This window comes from Ursus arctos, unplaced genomic scaffold (genome assembly GCF_023065955.2).
Source record: "Ursus arctos isolate Adak ecotype North America unplaced genomic scaffold, UrsArc2.0 scaffold_14, whole genome shotgun sequence".
Taxonomy (NCBI): domain Eukaryota; kingdom Metazoa; phylum Chordata; class Mammalia; order Carnivora; family Ursidae; genus Ursus; species Ursus arctos.
In genome coordinates this window covers 12,669,367-12,690,501 of record NW_026622808.1, presented here as the reverse complement: position 1 = coordinate 12,690,501, position 21,135 = coordinate 12,669,367, and the positions used below count along the sequence as shown (strand labels likewise).

The window sequence follows — 21,135 nt, the reverse complement described above, 5'->3', positions numbered from 1 at the left end:
TCCATCTATTCAGGGTTCAAGTCCTAGCGGGTGGTTTGGGTGAGTCCGTGGGTCCCAGTTTCCTCGTCTATAAAAGGGGGAACCAGTGCACAGTGGGGAATCAACAATGAGACAGTGCAGCTCTGAGTGTGGGAATAGTGCGGTTTGTTGGTATCTAGGTGGGGAGCTGTGAGGGGGTAGGGTCCTGGAGCAGGGGGGAGGAGGTCAGGTAGACTCCTTGCAGGTCCTGCTGGGGCATGGAAATCAGTGCGACTCACGGCGCCGTGGAGAATGACAGCAGGAAAGGTGCTCAAGCCTGTCGCCTGGCCGCCGCCCCAGCCTGTGGTGGTCAGTGGCTGCCAGCAACGTGTGCATGGGGCTCCTTGCCATTCCCAGCCCCTGGCGTTCGTCCAGGGACCCACCAGCGACTCTAGGGACACCATCTGTCCTGGGAGGTTCTGGGGCAGAGAAGCTGGGTGTGACGCCTGCCCGTGTCCACCGCCCTATGTCCGCCCTGTGCTCCCTCAAGCAAGCATGTTCGCAGGGCAGTGGCTGCCTGCGTTCTGACGACCGCCCCCCCAGGGACGGGGTGGAGGGGGCGGCTGGCAGCTCTGCAGCCTGGCCACCCCCACAGACGAGCCCTCCAAGTGTGGTCGGGCGCCCGAGGAGGCCCAGGCTTCCCTTCATTAGATTTTAATTAATCCTGGCTTAAAATTAAATTCAGATTTTACAACACATCTGAGCACATTCGGAACAACTTGGGGATGTGTGTGTTTCCGTGTTCAGCGTAAGTTTTACACAACCCAGCTACACTGAGTACTGAGCGGGGGGAGACCTCATGCAGAGAAAGGGGTGGACTGAGACCTCGCTAACTTTCCATATGGATTGTCTCTGAAGCTTGTCAGTGGCTTAAAATTTAGAGTCACGAGTGTGGTCAGTCTCACGTTTCTATCGGCCAGCCTGAGCCAAATCCAGATTCCAGGTTTTCTTTCGTTCTGTTTTTTGGGATGGCCCTTGAGCTGACAATGGTTTTTGTACATTTTTAAGTGCTTGAAAAGAATGCTCTTCTGCGGCTCGTGGAAATCATTTAACATTAAAGTGTCAGTGTCCAGACGAAGTTTTATTGGCACCTGGCTGTGCCCATTCAGCTACGGCTGCCTCCGTGTTACCGTCGTGAGCAGAGCGCTCGCTGGGCTGCCACGCTGAGAATATGGGCTTTTTGGCCTTTTACAGAAAATAGTTTGCCCACCCAGGTACTAGACACTCAACCTCCCAGAACCCAAGAAATCCAGACTCAGACATCTCCAAACTCAAAATCCTGGGGTCTGGAAGCCTAGGATATTATAATTTTCGAAACTCTGCCTGAGGACCTCAGATTTCTGGGATTACGTAATTCTGTATAATTCTTCGGCCTCAGCGCCCCCACTTGGAGCTTGGCTTCAAATCCCGACTCCCCCCTTGGCTGTGCGGTTTTATGCAGCAATGACACTTGGCTTCTCCAGGCCTCCTCCCCCCATCTGGAAAGCTCCTTACAGCCCTTGGGGTTGGGGTCAGCGTGAAACAGGTTAATCTGTCAAGCACTCCCAGCAGCACTGGGTAATCTGAGATAAGGGTTGCCCAGTCAACACACGTCAGTATCTTAGGAATTCTGGCCTCCGTTGGGAACCTGGCAAAGAGGTCGGGGGCCTCTGCAGCTGCCCTCTGCCCATGACCCCCGGGGTCTCATCATTCACCCAGGACTGACCCCTGGGGAGACCGCAGGGGGTGTGGAATGATGCACGGGGAAGGGGTGTCAGTCCTCCTCTGGGGCAGGACCTTGGACCTGTGGGGCAGGAGGCCACAGCTGGAGGACCTGGGGTTACAGGGCTACCCCAGAGCCTCAGCCTCAGGTACTGGGTCGGGGGGCTGGGCCTGGGGTCTCTGCGGCTGGGCACGGGGGGTGCAGGGGTGGCAAGGGCCCTGGGGCACCGTGAGCCGCCTTCCCCACGTGCAGCAGGCCTGGTGTCCACTGTCCTTTACCAGGGCAGCCGCCCAGGCGTCCGCATCCCGTGCTCCCTGTCTCCCCGTCCGCCTGTCCTTCCGTGCTTCCTGCTGTGGCGGGGGCCGTGGCGTGGGAGCACCTGACATACAGTGGGCACTCAATGAATGCTCATCGCGTTATTTCCTTGGCGGTTAAGAGGCCTGTGGAAGATGACTGAGGGAGGGGGCACGTGGAGTGTGCCTCCGAGGCTGTGTGCTGTCTGGACAGGAGGGTGCTGGGGTGGGCAGGCACACTGGTGAGCCCAGCGGCAGCCTGGAGGCGGGCACGCCTACGGGTCCAAGAACTCCTACCGCAGTTTCCGAGACTTTTTCGGGGAACGGGTCCACACTGTGGGTGGTCCCGCATTGGCTTGCAGAGCCCTGTCCACGCTGTCGTCCCCTGGTGGGCCACGCTTGCGCGGGTGGCGGATACGAGCTGCGCGCGGGAAGCGAGGGATGGTTGGTGACCCTCCTGAACCACGCAGTTCTCAGAAGGCCCAGCCAAGTGACGGTGGCACGGCACTCTCTAAAACCGCTCTTTCTTCTCGCGCATGCAGCAGGCGCACTATAGATGCTCGTGACGACACACCTTCGCTCTGAGCAGCCGCTGAAGCAAAATATGGAACGCTTCACGAATTTGCGTGTCATCCTTGCGCAGGGGCCATGCTAATCTTCTCTGTATCGTTCCAATTTTAGTATATGTGCTGCCGAAGCGAGCACGACGTTTACTGCTCACACAGGACTATTTAAAGTTCAAAAATAAAATCGCTTTACAGTTAGGCCAAACTGATGTAACCGCACTCACGGTAATTTTTCTGGAGCTCCGTGTAAATGACTATCTCCTAGTATCACGCCTGCTTTGAGTGTCTCTGATCACGCTAAAACCCTGAGATTTTAGACTAATTTAATCGCCCAGGTGCCGCTTCGCGGCCGCGAAGGCCTGTGGGGGATGATATGCAAAAGACCCAGACCAGACGCAGCCCCGCCCCTGGCCAGGAGAGAGGGCGGGGCGGCCGTGGGCCGGCCGCCGCCATCCCAGGGTTCCCCGCGAGCGCAGGGAAGCCGCTCTTGCCGGCGCGGCGACTCGCTGGCGTCAGCAGGCCGCGGAGGCGGAAGATGGCGGCGGCGGCGGCGGCCGGGCGTCGGTGAGCAGCGCGGCCGCGGCAAGAACGGCCGATGGCGGCCGGGAGGTGCCCTCGGGGACCTGCGGGCCGTTAGGGCGCGACGGTGGGCGGCATGTCGGAGCACGCGGCGCCCGGGGCCCCGGGGCCCGGGCCCAACGGCGGCGGCGGCGGCCCGGTCCCCGCGCGCGGGCCTCGCACCCCCAACCTCAACCCCAACCCTCTCATCAACGTGCGCGACCGGCTCTTCCACGCGCTCTTCTTCAAGATGGCTGTCACCTATTCGCGGCTTTTCCCACCCGCCTTCCGCCGTCTCTTCGAGTTCTTCGTGCTGCTCAAGGTGACCGAGGCCCCGACCCCCGACCCTTGACCCCAGCGGCCGGACCCTCCTCCCAGGTCTGCGACCTCTGACCCCGATCCCGCCGGGGCAGCGAACCCCTCTTCTTCGGGCCCCTTAATCTTGCGATTGGTGGCCCCTGATCCCGACTGCAGAAACTCACGCTCAGTGCTCTCCAGGCTGCGCCCCCGGCCTCACCCTTTCTCGGGTCCCTCACCTCGGGGGGCTGGAGCCCGGGAGCCCAGCTTTGACCTGCCAGGGATCTCCTCCCAGTCCCGGGACCCCTGACCGTGCTGCCTGGGATCCTCAGCCCTGTCCTGGCCCAGGCGTACCCCTAGTCTTGGTCTTCCCCGAATCCGGGGGATTCCAGACTCCCCTCTCCTCTCCCCACTGCCCACCTTCCTGCATTGGAAGCCACTCCCCATTTCCAACTTCACCTCTCCTTTCTTTTCTTGGGGCTCCCCCCTTCCTTAGATCTTCCACCGGCCCCCTCCACTTAGCCTCTCAGGGGAACGTGACCTAGCTGAGGACGCCTCGCCAGGGTTAGTGTCGAAGTGACAGCCAGCTCTGCTGCCTTAGTATGGGGCCTTGTGCGAACCCACTTCCCATCTTCCCTCCAGTGGCGCAGAAGTGTCAGCCATGACCACAGCTCCGGGAGGCCTAGCCCTGGCCTAGGTCCTTCTAAGAAGGGGTCTCACTCCGATGTCCTTGCGGCCCTTTGGAGAAGGTTCTGTGTTCCTGAGCAGAGTGCTGGTCCGGGTTGGGTGGATGGCCATTTCATTTCCTGTCAGAGTGCTCCACACTAGGGCTGGAGATGCTGAGATCACCAAGTGAGCTTTGGGTGCCTTGTCTGCGGAGAGGGGCCTGATGCTGGCATTCGAGGCGCCCGGGGTGCTGGCCAGACCAGGTTGGTCAGGAGCCGGGGGCACTTTGGGGTTTGGTGGAAAGAGTGCAGACCTGGATGTTGGCTCTGGCCTGCCATAGTCTACGGGAAGGCCACTGGTCCCTTGTCTGTGAGACTGCCTGCTGCTGTGTGGAGCCAGCCTTCCTGTTCCTCCCTCCGCACAGCCCCCCAGAGCATCATGGGTCCCCTCGGGAGGATTCCTGAATCGGGGTTCTTTGGTTGGGCTCCTGAGTGTGTAGACAGAAGTCTGTGTGTGGGCATGATTTCCTGGTTAGAGACGAGAAGGCGCTCAGCCTCCGCTGAGAGCAGGTCCTGGTCGCCTCAGTTCTGTCCCACCGCTTCCACACTTGGCAGCAGAACGTGTGTTTGCGCCAACCTGGCGTACAGATGTCTCTGGCGTAGGTCGTCAGGTGTCCTGGGAGGCTCTCAGACTCCTGAGCTCTCCTCTCTGGACCAGGGTGCTGGGCCGAGGGATCTGTGGGCTAAAGCCTGGAGGCCTCATGTACCTCACGAATCTGCCCGACCCCTAGTGTCTTGTTTTGCTCATCTGCACAGTGAGGGTCTGGGACCAGCTGATTTGTGAGGCTAGGGCAAGTTCCAGAAAGCTCCGTGTCTTTGCTTCCTGCCTGCCCAGCTTCCGGTGCTCTTGCTGCAGAGACCGAGGTCCCTTCGTGGACTTCCTCATAGCTGTCTCTTCTGTGGTCCCTGTTCAGCTAAGTTCACGGCCGTGAGGCAGCCCAGACCACCCAGTTCCCCGCCCCGGGCCAGCCTGTGGGGGAGCAGGAGGCAGTGAGTGACTGGGGCCCATGTTCCAGCAGCCCTGGCTTCCACCTCTGCTGGTTTTCCTGGCATCGAGGCCAGACCAGGACATCCCGAGTCCTGGAGCAGCGGGCACTAGGTGCCCCAGCCTGTCCGGTTGGACTCTGAACCTTGGGCAGCCTGACCCTGCAGCCACTGAGCAATGCCTGCAGGGTAATGAGGGCTCTGATATTCAGTGCCTTTGCTACTCCCTCCCCTCTCCCCTCTCCAAAGAATGGAGGTGACCCTCAGGGGGTCACTGTGATGTGTGATAGGTGTGTGGAGTGCTCCCAGTGCTGTGAGTGGGAGTCCCTGAACACATTCTCTGTGCCCCCTCCTGCCTGGTCCTGGGACGCAGCATTGAGAGGGCAGAGCAGGAGGGAGGGAGAGAGCAGAGCGTAGGATGAGACAGGTGGGGCAGGGTCTGTGTGGGATCAAGCAGCCCCAGGCCTCAGCGAGGCAGCCAGAAGTGGGTGTGCAAAGGCACTGGGGCTGGAAGGTCAGCAAGGCCAGTGGGGCTGGATGTGTGGGGTCACATGGAGTGGCAGAGATTGGGGGGCTGTGGGTCCCCATGCAGGGTTGGCTGCTGCCTTGCCTGGGCATATATGGGTGTGATAGGTCTTTGGAGGCACCAAAGCTGTGTTTACCCCCTTGTTCCTAATGGGGAAACTGAGGCCCAGATCAGGGCAGACCTTGTCAGGTAGGGTATCAAACTCCTGGCCCTGTCTCTAGGGACTTACCCACTTAGCCAAGGGCAGTAGACCTGGGGCCTTAGGGCAGGAGAAAGATGCTGGTGGGGAGACCCCCTTGAGTGCTGGAGAAGGCACCAGGGTGACATTGGGGACTTGGGGGCCACTCTGGGATCACACACACTGGTGCCACCAGCCCCCCCTCAGTTCATGTGCCCTTCCCCGGCACTCTGTACTGGGTCTGTTGGGGATGTATCCTGCACTGTTCCCTCCCCTGGGGACCCCCTGTCCAGCATGCCCTCTGGGTTTAATTCCCAGCTCCACCTCTCTGGGCCATGTGGCCTCTGCCTTGGTTTCCTCATCCGCGAACTGGGGCAGTGGCACACCTGTGTTCCCAGAAGTGCCTGGGCAGCCCCTGGCACCAGGCCACACTGCACATCAGCCCTTGTTTGTGGGATGTTGGTACATTAGGCAGCGCTGTCCTTTTGGCGGGCGGTGTGCTTGACATCTGGGCCTGGAAAATGTGGCCAGGAGCTTAGCACAAGGCACAGCTGTCTGCCCTCGTCCTGTGGCTGCTGTGGGCTGCAGTCCTTCCGTCTCCGGCTCGGTAGTCTCCAAACACGGTGCTGGGGGGAGGGGCTGGGTCATGAGGGCACTGGGTGGGCTGGCTGGGGGGGGGATGCTCTGCAGGCGTCCCCGGGGGGGCACTTCTGGCGGCAGGCAAAGGAAGTACAGCTCACGTTGGCCCACGAGAGGCGGCTTTGGAGCGAGCGCATCTCTGGGGTCGCGGTGGGCTCCTGGCTTCAGGCGGAGCTGGGTCCAGGATTGCGGCTGCATGCTCAGACTCGGGGCTTCTGTGTCCCCCTCAGGTCACAGCCCCCGTGGCCGGGCCAGGATGGGAGTGTGTGCTCTGCTGCCGGTCTGCAAGGCAGGCGGCCCCCAGCTGGCACTGGGGGCATGTGCGGGGCTCTTGGCGTCCCTGCCGCTGGCCGTGTGGCCAAGGGTCGCAGGCATGTTGAAGGCTGCACTGGCCTGAGGAAATGCGGCCCCTGGGGTCACCAGCTCCTGGACACCCAGTTTTCCCAGAACAGTGATGGCTGTCACATCAGGCCAGCGGGGCCCTTTTGCCAAGGGCGGGGGCCGTGGGTGATACATGGGCGTGTCTCCCGAGACGCAGCATCCAGTCTGGGGGAGTGACACTTGGCCAAAGGCCCCATGAGAAATGCAGCTATCAGACAGTGACGTGGGCTCCCACGGGGAGGGCTGGCCTTTTTGATGCTCCTGCTTCAAGGCCAGCAAAAGGTGCCGTTGTTGGGGTGTCGTAGGACAGTCTCACTCACCAGCCCTCCTTCCTGCACTGCTGACAAGGGGCAGGTCACTCTCTGTGGGGGGGCCAGCCTGGGCACAGGGCTGAACAGCATCCCCGGCCCAACCCATCCATGCCAGGAGCATGCCCAGTGTCCCCTGGGGGCAGGATCCCCCTGGGTGAGAGCTGCACTGTCCCCATGTTACAGATGGGACATGCCTCAGAGAGGCGCAGCACGCTGGCCCTGCCAGCCCAGGAGGGGTGCAGAGGGCACTGGGCCGGGCATGGGAGTCTGTTTGTAGCTGGTGAGGTCAGGGGTGCTCTGAGGACAAGGCAGAGCGTGACGCTGCTGGGCAGGCCCGTTCCCAGTCTGACCCGTCCCCAGGGGAGCGTCCTGCACGTGGCCAAGAGGGATCCCCACGTCTCAGGGCCGTCCCGGGACTTGCCGCGGCCCCTGCTGAGAGGGGCCTCCCGGTGCCCAGGCTTCCGCACTGACCGTCCCCTGCCCCCAGGCGCTGTTCGTGCTGTTCGTCCTGGCCTACATCCACATCGTCTTCTCACGCTCGCCCATCAACTGCCTGGAGCACGTGCGGGACAAGTGGCCAAGGGAGGGCATCCTGCGCGTGGAGGTCCAGCACAACTCGAGCCGTGCGCCAGTCTTCCTGCAGTTCTGTGATGGCGGCCGCCGCGGCAGCTTCCCAGGCCTGGCCATGGAGCCGGGCAGCCCGGAGCCGGAGGAGGAGGAAGAGGAGGAGGAGCTGGCTGTGGACATGTTCGGGAACACGTCCATCAAGGTGAGCTGGCCGGGCGTGCTGCGCGTGGGGGCGTGTGGTGAGCGCCTGGTGAGCCAGCGATTTCCCTGGTCCTGGGCCCCTCGCTCCACCCAGCCTTTTCCTGCTGGTGTGGCCTTGGGGGCGGGACTGTGCTAGGCAGACTCAGGGCCTCGGGCCATTTCTGAGCCCTTACTGGAAAGGGATTGGCCCATTTCTGGGGACACCAAGGGCAGAGACCACAGAGAAGGACCCCGCTGGGGGCATTGGGCTGAGAGCTTGAAGCTGGTCCTAGCTGTCCTAGATGGAGTGGCTGCCCGTGGGGTGGGGAATGCCCTGTCACGGGACACATGCAGGTGGCTGCCGGTGCCGGCAGGGGTCAGGTGGGTGTGGCGGGCCCACAGCCAGGAGGGAAGGACCTGCTGAAGCAATTAGAGGCCGGGGTCCCATGGTTGGTGCAGAGCTGGCCAGGCAGGCCCGGTTTCAGGATGCAGACCCTTCCCTAGAGATGGCCACTTAGGGGAGCGTGGTGTTGGGGTAGGGGGCTTTGGGAGGCCTTCCAGCCCCAGAAGTGGAGGGTGTCCCAGCGGAGGCTGGAGGTCACAGCAGCCAGGTTTGGAGTGCGCGTCTTTGCAGTCAGCAGAGGAGCCGGGCCTCTGGGCCAGGCCACTGACGCGCTTCCTCTTGGCGCTCTGCAGTTCGAGCTGGACATTGAGCCCAAGGTGTTGAAGCCACCGGGCGGTGCTGAGGCCCCAAATGACAGCCAGGAGCTCCCCTTCCCAGAGACACCCACAAAAGGTACACACCGCGGGCCTCTGGCCGGCTCAGGGGAGCACGCGACTCCTGATCTCGGGGTTGTGGGTTTGAGCCCCACGTTGGGTGTGGAGATTTCTTTCCTTTTTCCTTTGTTTCTTCCTTTCTAGGTTTTTCTGTATTTACTTACTTGAGAGAGCGCGTGAGAACAAGCACGCCACAAGTAGGAGGAGGGGCAGAGGGGGACACAAGCAGACTCCCCGCTGAGCATGGGGCTCCATCCCAGGACCCTGAGATTGTGCCCTGAGTCAAAGGCAGACGCTTCACCGATTAAGCCAGCCAAGTGCCTTGTGCAGAGAGATTTCTTAAAAAATAAATCTTAAAAAAAAAAAAGTAAGGGCTCTTGGGTGGCTCATTCGGTGAAGTGTCTGCCTTCGGCTCAGGGCATGATCCCGGGGTCCCGGGATGGAGTCCCGCGTCGGGCTCCCTGCTCAGCGGGGAGCCTGCTTCTCCCTCTGCCTGCCGGTCCCCCTGCTCATGAGCGTGCTTTCAACTAAATAAGTAGATAAAATCTTCAAAAAAGAAGAAAAAGGACCCGCCCCTTGGGCTGATCAGGCGTGCCCAGCCCCTCACATCAGGGGCTCACCACCTGGGGCCACACCCCTGTGGAGAGGGCCCGAGGGTCTGAGCAGCCGGGTCAGCACTGGCCCCGGAGAATGGCCACTCTGTGCCTCACTTTCCCCAGCAGCATGCGGGGCCGTGACAGATGCCCTGGAGCCCCCAGTAACTGGGTCCCTTGTCTGGAGCCTCCTCTGGGAGAGGCGGGAGGCGGGCGGGGGTCCCGGGGCCCTGCAGGTCCCGTGTGGCGGGTCTGGTGCACAGGGCTCTACCCGGCCTTCCCGAGCCTGGAGCCTTGGGCGGGCCCTGCCCCTCCCCCTCACGGCCCGGAGCCCACCAGGAGTGGTCCCCCAGAGCCCTCAGGGAAGAGGGATGGACTGGGGCTGGAGGCTCACGGGGCTTGTCCCCACAGTGTGGCCACAGGACGAGTATGTCGTGGAGTACTCCCTGGAATATGGCTTCCTACGGTTGTCACAGGCCACGCGGCAGCGGCTCAGCATCCCCGTCATGGTGGTCACCCTGGGTGAGTGTCCCCCAGAGTGAGGCCGGGGGCTCCCGGGAGGGTGCCTGGGGGCAGCTGGGAAGCACTTGGGTCTGAGGCCCGGCGGCCATGTCCACTCTCTGGCCGCAAGAAGCTTCCTCTCCACGGCATCCTGGGGCATAAGGGTCACAGTGTTGCTCGGGCGGGGGCCCTGGCCAGACATACACTCCGTCGTGTGCCTGCCCGCAGACCCCTCGAGAGACCAGTGCTTTGGGGACCGCTTCAGCCGCCTGCTGCTGGCCGAGTTCCTGGGCTACGATGACATCCTCATGTCCAGCGTCAAGGGCCTGGCCGAGAACGAGGAGAACAAGGGTTCGGCGGGCCCTAGCGCCAGGTGGGGGCGGGGCGTGGGGCAGAGGCTGGGCAGGCGCTCACGGCCTCCCCCCTACCTCCGAGCAGGCTTCCTGCGTAACGTGGTGTCGGGTGAGCACTACCGTTTCGTGAGCATGTGGATGGCCCGCACGTCCTACCTGGCCGCCTTCGTCATCATGGTCATCTTCGTGAGTGCCGCGGGGGCTGGCGGGCGGGCAGGGCAGGCGCGGGGGCAGCCCTTTCCTGAGGCATCCCACCACCCTCCTTGCAGACCCTCAGTGTTTCCATGCTGCTCAGATACTCCCACCACCAGATTTTCGTCTTCATTGGTGAGTCTCCCTTCTGGCCGGCTGGGTGGGAGGGGTGGGCTCAGCCACAGGCCCCCGAGGCCCCCTGCCCACCCCGCCCAGCTGCCGGGCACCTCACCTGGTCTGCCCGCCCGCCGCTCTCTGCCCGCAGTGGACCTGCTGCAGATGCTGGAGATGAACATGGCCATCGCCTTCCCCGCAGCACCCCTGCTGACTGTCATCCTGGCCCTCGTAGGTGAGGACTCCCCCTTCCTCCCGCCCCCCCCCCCCAGCCCGCCCCACCCGGCCCCGGCGCCCCGCCTGCTGGGCCCACGCCGACCGCCCAGCCTCCCCACAGGGATGGAGGCCATCATGTCTGAGTTTTTCAACGACACCACCACGGCCTTCTACATCATCCTCATCGTCTGGCTGGCCGACCAGTACGATGCCATCTGCTGCCACACGAACACCAGCAAGAGGCACTGGCTGCGGTGAGCACTGCGGGTCCACGGGGTCTGGGGTGGGGTCCGCGGGCGGCGCCTCACTGTCCTCCCTGCAGGTTCTTCTATCTGTACCACTTCGCCTTCTACGCCTACCACTACCGCTTCAACGGCCAGTACAGCAGCCTGGCCCTGGTCACCTCCTGGCTCTTCATCCAGGTGAGGGCACACCTTGCTGCCCGGGGGGGCGCCGCCTTTGGGGCCCTTGCCGCCGGGCGTCCGGCCTGTGCAGGGTTCTGTGGAGGCTGGGGTTCTGGCTCTGGCTGCTGGCCTGACTCAGGGCCCACCCCCACCCCTCCAGCATTCCATGATCTACTTCTTCCACCACTACGAGCTGCCCGCCATTCTGCAGCAGATCCGAATCCAGGAGATGCTGCTACAGACCCCGCCGCTCGGCCCCGGGGCCCCCACGGCGCTTCCGGACGACCTGAACAACAATGGGGGCACTCCGGCCGCCACCCCCGACCCTGCTGGCCAGCCCCCTGCCCTGGCCCCTAGCTTGCCGGGCAGTAGTGGGGGCCCCGGGCCCGTGGCTGAGGCACCCAGCTCTCTGGTGGCCGCGGCAGCCTCGGTGGCCGCGGCAGCCAGCGGTGACCTGGGCTGGATGGCAGAGACGGCTGCCATGATCACAGACGCCTCCTTCCTGTCTGGCCTCAGTGCCTCCCTGCTGGAGCGGCGGCCCATTGGTCCGCTAAGCCCCGGTGGGGGGCTCCCCCGAACCCCCCAGGACAGTGCCCCCTCCAGCAACTCCCTGGCGCATGACACAGCGCCCCTAGCTGCTGGGGTGAGTGGGCCCAGCCCTGCACTCACAGCCCCAGTGGACCCACCCCCAGAGGTCGGTTCCTGAGCCTTGGGCAGCTGACCGCCCCATCCCTGGCCATGCAGGCCCACTGGGTATGGCCTGGCTGGAGCCCTTGGGTGTTGGGGAAGCTGTCCTGGTGGTTCTTGGGACTACCCAGCCTGCCTTGGGTGGTGTCAGGGTCCATCGGGTTTGCCCAGAGTGGGGCTTCTCTTCCCTGATGTGGGGCCTGCCGGAGGCCTGTCCCTGCTACGTCGTTAGTGGTGGGCCCCCTCAGCTGGTGAATTGAGGCAGGCCAAAGAAAGGGGGGGTGGGGGCTCCGTGGAAGGTTCTGGAAAGGGCTGGTGAACCGTGTGGAGTGAGCTGTCCCTCAGCAGCAGAGCTGGACGGGTCTCTAACAAGGTGAACGCCGGTGGGGCACCCTCGCTGCCCCGGCCCGCTCAGCTGGTGCTCCATCATGCTCAGTGCCTTTTCCACGGCCCCGACCCCAGGTGTGTGTACCAGGGCTGGGGTCCCGGGAGGGCAGAGGTCACGCCTCGGGCTCGGGGCTGCAGTGTACAGGCGCCAACGCTGGAGGCGGTGGCCGGGCGTGGGGTCCAGCCCTGCTGGGGCGGGAGTGGGACAGGGCTGGTGGCCAAACTGAATCAGTCGGTGAGGAATGCCGAAGAGCGCTCATTCCATTCTATTTAATTGCAGTGTACAAAATTGTGTTTGTATATAGAATAAACTTGACAGCGGCCGGGGAGCGTCTGTGCGCGCGCGCAGGGGGGGGCCTCGGTGCGGGCTCTGGGGTGGGTCACCGGGCGACTTCAGGGGCCTGGAGCAGGCGCAGAGGCCGGTCACAGGGGCCGTCCCCCAGCTGGGCCAGGAGCTCTCCTCGCCGCACCAGGGCCTGGCGGAGGCGCTCGCGCGCACTCTGGATGCGCCGCTCCAGCTGCTGCAGCTCGCCGGGGGCCGGAGGCCCGGAGGGCAGCACAGCCGGCAGGCGGCCGTTGGAGCAGAGCCAGACGGGGCCCTCGGGCGGCCCCTCCGCCTCTGAGGCAGGTGCTGCGGCGGCCTCCGTGGGCTCCAGGAGGAAGCGCACGCGGCGCTCCCTCGCTATGGCCCGACGCACCCGCGTCCAGCTCGCCGCGCCCGGGGACGCTGCCGGTGTGTCCCGCTGCTGCTGTTCGAGAGCCCTGGGGACGTGGGGCGGATGGGGCCCGGTCAGTGTCCTCAGCCACTCTGCCTCCGGGGTCAGGGTCCCGGGCGTGTGGAGCCGCTGTCCCCCGGGGGAGGGGCCCTGTACCTGGGCTCCGGCTCCTCCTGTCCTTCCGGCGGCTCTGTGTTGAGGGCGCGGTGGATTCGCTGCAAGCGCAGACAGAGGCCTTGTCGGGGTCATGGAGGCTGCCCGCGCCCGCCCGCTTGCGGCCAGCCCCTCACCTGGCTCGTGTGCAGCCAGTACTGCAGCTTGTTGCCCCTTCGGATGCGTGGGAGCACCAGGTGGTAGAAGACGTGCTCGCCCAGCGAGCTGAGCAGAGCGCTGCCGAGCCCCAGGCAGAGCAGCACGAAGAGTCCGGAGAAGTGGAAGATGCCCACCTGCAGTGTCTGCGGTGACACGGGCACAAACCCTTCACCGGCAGGGCCAGACTCGGGAGCGCTGGGGGGGGGGGGGGGCGACTGGGCCAGAGAGGAGGCTGGCCTTCCCCGTTGGGAGCCAGGTTTCCCGGGGACCACTGGAGCTGGGGTTTCAGAGGAGACGTAGGAGCGCACGCATCTTGGCAATGAGCAGGAGGTTCGCCGCCTCAGTGAGGCCCATGCAGGCTCAGGGCCCCCCACCCCGGGTCCCGGGCCCTCCCCCACCTCTGTAACGGCGAGGACGCGCTTCCCACAAGGCACCATCTTGTACCACTTGTCGTGCAGCAGGTCGATGAAACCAGACGACTTGTAGCGGCTGATGAACTCGGACAGGTTGGAGGTGAGTGGCGAGTTCTGGGGGAGTCCGATGCCGTAACCTGGGGGAGGCCAGGGTTGGGTTGGGGCCAGGCTGGACGCAGCTCCAGAAGATCCGCCCCAGGGCCGCTGGTCCCGGAGGCCCCTCACCCTCCATGGCGAAAGGCTTGCCCACGGTCAGCAGTTTACAGTCGGCGTCGATGGAGACCTCATAGTCTAGGAGCGACTTGTCCATGATGAAGGCGTTGAGTTGGGGGGGATCGCTCCTGCGGGGGTCGAGCCGTGGGATGAGGCCCCGCCCGGCCCCGCCGCAGGTGTCCTGCCAGATCCGCCCCGCCCCGCCCCAGGTGTCTCGCTCCCTCCGCCCCGCCCCGCCCCAGGTGTTGCGCCCCGTCCGCCTCCCCGCTGGGCCTCACGTGAGCATGGCTACGCCGTGGGGCGTGGTGGGCGCGCTGTGGCGCCGTATGTGCGCGTACATGTCGGGGAAGCTCTTCTTGATGTAGGCCTCGGCGCTGCTCTCCCACACGGTGCCCACGCGGAAGCCCTGGGACGGGTGGTGCAGCTGCGGGGGGCGCAGCTCGTCAGCCCGGGGCACTTGGCCCTGGCCTGCAGCTCCCCCACGCGCCCTGCTCCGTGCACGCTCCTGGGGCTGCCCGGGCACCCCGGACTCACCCAGCTTCTCCCGCCGCCGGTCCGACTGGGGCCGGATCAGCCGGGGACCCTTCTGGGCGCTGGGCGGTTCCGCAGCACTCCTGCCTCACCCGCTCGATGCCAGGAGCTCCCCAGTCGTGTCACCCGACAGGGCCCGCTGTCCCCCCAGGGCAGGATTGCCTGGGTGAGAGCCGCTGTTCTAAAGGCCCCCATGTGCAGACCTGGCCCTGAACCCCAGACCTCCTCCACGGCTCCCCTGGGGTCTCACGGGAGTCCCTCCCCAGCGGGCCCCTACACCGGGCCTCCTGGATCTTCCTGCCCCAGTCGAGTTGGCCCCTGGCCTCCCTCTTCTCTCCCCGGGTCTGCCGGAGCCTGCCCCACCACTCAGCCTCCCAGCCCCCTGGGCCAGCCGCCTCTACCCTGGCCTCCCAGCACAGCCGCGCTCTGCAAACTGCCAATGGATGAGTGAGCGGTTCCACTGACCCATACCTCCTGATGTGGCTACGGCACCCCCAAAACGCCAGACCTGAATTAGAGCCTCCAGAGCAGTGTCTGGGGCCTCTGACGAGGACACACCGGTCCTTGTGCTGTTCTCAAGTCGCTGCGGCGCACTTAGAGTTCATTCGTTCAGTTTTTAAAGCAGCAACCTGTGGTGCGCGGCTGGCTCCTCACACCCTGGGTCTAGGTGTTACCATTTGACACAGGATACGACCCGGGGTGCAGCAGAACTGGATGAGCCCCCCCCCCCCCCCAGGACACAATCAGCCAGATCCAAACAGCGGGGGGGTTCTACTGGACAAAAAATACCTCCAGCAATCGAATTTCTGGGACAAGTAAGTGGGGAGGAAACCCACCTGCAGCGTGTGTGTGTTTAGGACCCAGATTCAAACAAACCGTTGGGGGGGGGACGACTGGGAAAGGGGGACACGGATGCGTGTGAAATCTTCCGGAGTATTTATGGTGAAATGACAGTCCAGCAGCTGGGGCCTGCCTGGGGGGGAATCTGGCTGGGGGTTGATTTTGGAGCTGGACGATGGGTTCATTCATGGTGCTCATTGCTCCCTTCTCAGGAATATTTTAAATGTTTCATTAAAAAGAGATATGTAGACTGGGACACACCTCTGCTCTGCTCACAGCCCTCCAGGGCTCCGGGGCGGCGGGGGGGGGGGGGGCGGAGTTCCGGCACAGGAGATGCTTTAGACACCCTGCAGGATGTGCCCTGTGCTCCTGCTCCCACTCGGCTCCTGCCTCGGGGCCTTTGCACCTGCTGTGCCTTCTCTCCCAACATTCCTCCCTGATATCTACGTAAAAGCCCCCTGAATGTCACTGCTTCCCAGAGGAATTCCTTGCCCCCATTTGAGAAGATGTCCCTCCAGTACTCCCTGTGTCCCCACTCTGCCCTGTTTTCTCCCTGACACTTGACAGCCATCCCACACACTGTCCAGTTTGCTTATCTTGATTCTTGACACCGCCCCCAGCCTGTTTTGTCCCAGCTGGGCCCCCCAATGCCTGGCACACACCAAGTGCTCAATAAATGTTTTCAGGAGCGGGCAGCGGCACGCAGCTGCGTCTTGGGATGGGAATTGGGTGAGTGGGTGACCTCCCAGCTTTGACCCCCAGGCCCCACAGCTGCCCACCTTGGGGTCATGGATCCCCGACAGCTCCAGGAAAGTCTTGTCCCCGACCATGACGGCGGCCAGGTTGGCCGTGTAGCTGGACAGCACAAGCAGGCAGAAGATGGCCCACAGGTTCATGAGAAGGCGCCCCGTGGGGCACTTGGGCGTCTTGCTGGAGACGGTGCGTCCGAAGAGGATGGCATAGCAGAGGTTGAGGGCCGAAGAGTAGGAGAACACGGTGGCCCGGTTCCGGCCACGGGGCGTGAGGCCATAGGGGCTGCGCCACTCGTACAGCGTGAGGAAGAGCGCGGTGAGGTGCAGGGCGGCAAAGACGCCCAGCCACATGGACCAGTGCAGCGGCCACATGAAGGCGCCGATGGGCGAGGCCGTGTCCCGGGCCCGCACCATGATGCCCAGGCTGGTGGAGAAGAAGGGGCTGCTGAAGTCCATCACCTGGGAGCGGGCTGAGTTGATGCTGAAGCTGGTGACTGCCATGTGGGCCCTGCCGGCCAGCAGGTCCCCCACCAGGCCGGTCCAGCGGCCGTCCCGCAGGGCACCGTACTTGCCATCACCCACGATGTACAGCTGGAAGTTGAAGGGCACGTCCTCTGCCAGGCGCTCCAGCAGGTCGATGCAGTAGCCGTAGCAGCACTTGCGGAGGGCGCGTGGCACCGAGCCGTTGGCCAGCGCGGCGAACAGCGCGTCCAGGGTGGCCGAGTCGTTGGTGCCGGGGGCCAGGCACAGCTGCCCTGCGGGGCACTGCCCATCCTCGTCCGGCTCCCGGGCAAACACGAACGGGTGTTCCACCAGCGTCACCACGCGCAGCGTGGGCCGGGCCCGCGCTCCCGAGGAGGGTGGGGGCTGTGCGGCCGCACCTCCGGGCTCTGAGTCCAGCCGCCCGGCCCGCCAGCTGCCCACGGTGGCCCAGGCCGGGGCACCCCGCGGGTCCTGGCGCAAGCTCCACACTCGGAAGTACCGGGAGATGTGCACCTGGGAGGAGCCGGTCACCCACACGGGCCCCGTGCGGCCCCGGAAGGACGTGTTGGCCAGGAACCTGGGGAGCAGGGGGCCAGTGTCAGGCAGCGGGGGGTGGGGGCTCAGGGGACAGGAACCACGGTGGATGCTGTCGTGTGCCCCCCACCAGACCCCCTGGCCCGCTGGGCACCCACGCCATGGAGGCAGAGATGACGCCTCTGGCCCGAAGCCAACAACTCCACACTTGAAAGGCTCGGGTGAAGCCGCCTGGCGCGGCGGGGCTGTTCACCCTGCAGGGCTCCCGTGGGATCAGGTGCCAGCCTCGCCTGTCTCCCTCCCCGGCCTTCTGTTTCTCTCAGAGCACCCTGAGCCCCTCCCCCGAGGCCCCTCCCCTGGCTCCGCTCCTGCCGGAGTCGGAAACCCACTTCCTGGTCAGGGCACAATGCCTGGTATACAGCAAGCATCCAGTAATGGTGCTTTCATGACTCACAGGCAGAAGCGACTGGATGTGGGGCCCACACACCCCCCCACACACAATGGGGTCCTCACTCACCATGCCAAGAAGCGGCCAGAGGGCTCAGGCCCAGCCGGCTGCCCTTCCTTGCAGCCGACCGCCGCAGGCAGTAGGGCGCGCTCTGGCTCGGCCCTGGCTGCGCTCCCCAGGGCTCGTGCCACCAGCTCCACCGCGTCGTGAATGGCGGCCTCCAGCGGGGGTCGGGCCACCTCGCCCAGTGCCAGCAGCCCGAGGGGCAGGCCATCAGTGGGCAGCGCCTCCGCGGACAGTGGCGTGCCCAGCAGCCACCGGGGTCCAGGGGGCACTGCCTGCAGCACCTGCCGCGCGCGGGCCGGGCTGCAGCCGAGGAGTATGGCCACCGGGGCTGGGGCCGAGCCCCCTGTTGGGGCCCCCAGGGGGGCCAGGCGTGCCTGCAGTTCCCCATCGCCTGTGTCTGGCCGGCTCAGGTCCAGCACCAGCTTTGGGGCCCTGCCGGCCCGGGCTGTCCAGAGGGCCACCAGGCCAGCAGGGTCCCGCACGCGGCAGAGCACCAGGCTGACGTCCTCCCAGGCGTGCGCCCGCAGCACAGCCACCAGCACATCAAGCAGGGTCTCCAGGGGGCTGGCCCAGTCCAGCTGGAGGTGGAACGGGCTCTGGTGGGGGAGGTCAGAGTTAGGGCTGGCCACCTGTGACCCGCCACACCCTTCCACCCCCATCGGTAGGTGTTCAATAAATAGACGTCACCTTCAAACCTGGACGGCAGCCTGCCTCCTGCAGCCCGCCCCTGCTCCAAACCCTCTTTGTCTCCCCACTGCCATCAGCACAAAGCCCAGCCTCCTTGGCCTGACATTCGGGGCCTACTCTCTTGGTTCCAGCCACCCTGGGAGTGCCCCGCTTTGAGGCTTTTTGCATTCCCCGGCCAGAATACCTTTATCCCTCTATGCCAGCCAACTCCTATACATCTTTCAAAACCCAGCTCCATTGCCCCTCGTCTCTTCAGACTTCCCTGGCCAGCCAGGACTTTGAGGGGCCCCTCTCTGCCCAGTGGCACCCAGAAAGTTCTCCTGGATCTGCTTGTAGCCTGTGAAGGACGAGAAAGCTTGCAAGACCTCCAAGGTGTTGCACAGGTGGGGACAGGATGCAGAGGGCTGGGGCTGCTGCTTGACCCCGGAGAGGTCAAGTTAGCTCTCCGGAAAGACTGACGTTACAACTGCAGGGGCTCAGTTCCTGGAGGCGGCAGCAGAGGGCGCCACCGGCCTGGGTTTGGGTCCTGCATCTTTTCCCACAAGGTGGGGGGCAGGGGACAGGGTACGGGCCCTGACACAGGGACAGCGGGGTTAGTGAGACCCCGGGCCTCCTCTAGGGTCCGCGTCTCCCCTCTCTGAGGAGAAGGAAGCTGGGGAGGGGGCTTCAAGGTGGTTTGGAGGGTGGGAGGCCCCTAGCCGACCCATATTCCTACATTGGGCCCCTCCTTGCTGTCCTGGGAAAGGGGTCTGTCCCAGGGACACCACGGGACACCCAGAGCCCTGACAGTCACCCTTTTCTCCTCCTTATCCCGTTTTCTACTTATTCAGACCCAAATCCAGGCCTGGGGGTGGAATAAAGGAGAAAATAAACTCCAAAGATGGGGAGGGTGGGGGATGGAGGGGTTTGAGTGACAGCGCACCCAGAGGAGCCTGGGAAAACCCCCAAACTGCACCCCCAGGGATGGAGCTTCCCTTGCCCACCCTGGGGCCCTGCTTGGTGGGAACTGGGAGACGCCCTCCCACCGGGAAGGGGCCCTGCTCAACAGGGGATGGCTCCTGGGGCCGGAAGGGGCAGGAGGCACGGTGGGCTCCATCACCGAGGCCCAGGAAAGTGGTCTGCACGGGAGCTGCGCGCCCCGGAGGGGGCCGCGTGTGGGTCTCGCCATCCTGGGTCCACGAGCATCTCACGGGGTCCCGCGGCTGGTTCTGGGTTCCCTCGCTCTGGGAGCATCCCGGGTCCAGGGGTCCAGGTTCTGTGAGCCCCGGGGATCCCTTCGTCTGGATTCTTGGGCATCCCCGGGGCGGGGGCGGGGTTCCTGGATCCGCGGTGCAGAAGTCCGGGTGCCGTGCGCCCCGGCGACTCTGGCGTCGCACCCCCGGCCCCCGCGCCCCAGGAGCGTCCCGGGGCCTCCCTCATCCGGATCCCGGGCGTCACCGCGTACCGGGGCTCCGAGGGGCGCGCGCGCCTCCCGCCGCAGCACGCTGAGCACGGGGGTCTCGGCGGCGGCCGCCAGGAAGTGCAGCTGCAGCAGCTCGGGCCGCGCCTCCGGGAAGGCCAGCACGGCCGCCACGCCCGGAGCCGCCAGGGCCTGGCACAGGCCGCGGGCCAGCGAGGCGGGGTCGCGGGCAGGGGGCGCGGCGGCCACCAGCTCCAGGCTCAGGTTGTGCGGCAGCCGCGGCGCCAGGGCGGCCCGGGCCAGGGCGGCGCGAACGCGGGCGCGGGCGGCGGGTGCGCGGGGCAGGAGGGCGCCCAGGCGCACCGAGCCCCCCAGGCGCGCCAGGACGCTGCACGGCTGCGGGTGGCCCCCGGCGGGCCGCGGCCCCAGCGCCAGCGCCAGGCAGAGCCATAGCGCCCGCACAAACTCCATCCCGAAGTTGCGGGCGGCGCGGTGGGCGGAGCCGCGGGGGGCGGTGCGCGGGAGGCGAGATCTCCGCCCCGCCCAGCAGCTCGCTGTCCCGCCCCCTCCCTGCGCGCCCCGGCCACCCGCGCCCGCCCTCGCCCCTCCCCCCGCCCCCGTGTTAGCGACCCACTGGGGAGGAGTGGGACCCACTCCCCGGGGCAGGAACCTGAGGCCCTCGTGGCCGCCCCGCGCGGGGGTGGGGGTGGGGGGGCGCCTACCCACTGCTCTTCCCAGCTCCCTGCCCGGCGAGTTATCTCCCTGTTCTACGGATGAGAAAACCGAGGCTTCGCACCAGGAAGAGATATGGTGTCAAAATCGGCCCGCATACTCAGCCCTGTTCCACTCCAGGACCCCCACGCCCCCTCCCGCCTGAGAAGATGGCTCACTGCTGTCAGGGAAACAGCCCCGGGAGGGGTCGGTTTGCCTCCGTGGTCACACAGCAGTACCCCCCACCTCCAGGTCGACCTAGACCCGCCCACCTGAGCGTGCCCTAACGTCGTGTGCGCCCTGGGGAAACTGAGGTAGATCGTGTTGACGGGAACCTATAGGGTAGATCGCCTGCCTTCCAGCTGCAGGCAGGTAACTTGGAGCAGAGAACGCCTCCTCACCCTTCAGGACCCAGCGCTGAAAGCCCCTGCTCGGAAAACACTTCCTGCTTGTCCCCCAGAACTTCCTCCCCCCCCCCGCCCACATTGTCACATGCCCTCAAATTTTTGTTGGTGTTTCTGCTTTCTTATTTCGTGGCCCCTTCCCCACTCAACTGTGGGAGGGCAAGAGTGGGTCTGGCTTGTTAATGCTGTCTCCAAGGCGTGCACACAGTAGGCGCTCTAGAGTTGCTTGCTGCTCCAGCTCGGACAAGGACGCCCTCCACGCTGCAGAAGCCGCCGAGCATTCCCCAAGCCCTCTCCATGTTCTCTGCGCCTTCCTCCCTTGAATGACTGGGGCTCTTCTTGGGGTCCTGGTATGCAGCAGGTACTTAATAAACCCCGCTGAGCCAGGCCCAGCAGCGCCCTGCACAGACTTCTCTCACCCTGTCTGCCCCAGAGGGCCGAGGCAGAGAAACCCAAGCTGGTCCCAAGATCCCGCCG

The 21,135-nt window shown here is 64.8% G+C and overlaps 2 protein-coding genes and 1 non-coding gene across 3 annotated transcripts; 1 reads left to right on the top strand and 2 right to left on the bottom strand.

Annotated features, from left to right (window-relative positions):
* Positions 1–2,611: 2,611 nt before the first annotated feature.
* LOC113243050 (U6 spliceosomal RNA) lies at positions 2,612–2,718 on the bottom strand. The gene has a single exon (XR_003312067.1). It is a non-coding gene; the product is annotated as a U6 spliceosomal RNA (small nuclear RNA).
* A 365-nt stretch (positions 2,719–3,083) lies between these two features.
* On the top strand, positions 3,084–12,473 carry TMEM259 (transmembrane protein 259). The gene is made up of 11 exons (XM_026480864.4): positions 3,084–3,459; positions 7,666–7,947; positions 8,622–8,721; positions 9,707–9,817; positions 10,025–10,147; positions 10,235–10,335; positions 10,419–10,476; positions 10,607–10,690; positions 10,793–10,925; positions 10,994–11,093; positions 11,236–12,473. The coding sequence occupies exons 1-11, from the start codon at positions 3,235–3,237 to the stop codon at positions 11,779–11,781; spliced, it is 1,863 nt and encodes a 620-aa protein (XP_026336649.1). The 5' UTR covers positions 3,084–3,234; the 3' UTR covers positions 11,782–12,473.
* GRIN3B (glutamate ionotropic receptor NMDA type subunit 3B) lies at positions 12,472–20,014 on the bottom strand. The gene is made up of 9 exons (XM_026480863.3): positions 19,589–20,014; positions 17,461–18,053; positions 15,954–16,986; positions 14,082–14,227; positions 13,816–13,931; positions 13,576–13,727; positions 13,156–13,320; positions 13,028–13,080; positions 12,472–12,947 (listed from the first exon to the last, which is right to left on the bottom strand). Exons 1-9 carry the CDS (start codon positions 20,012–20,014, stop codon positions 12,530–12,532), a joined length of 3,102 nt encoding a protein of 1,033 aa, XP_026336648.1. The 3' UTR covers positions 12,472–12,529.
* Positions 20,015–21,135: the final 1,121 nt, after the last annotated feature.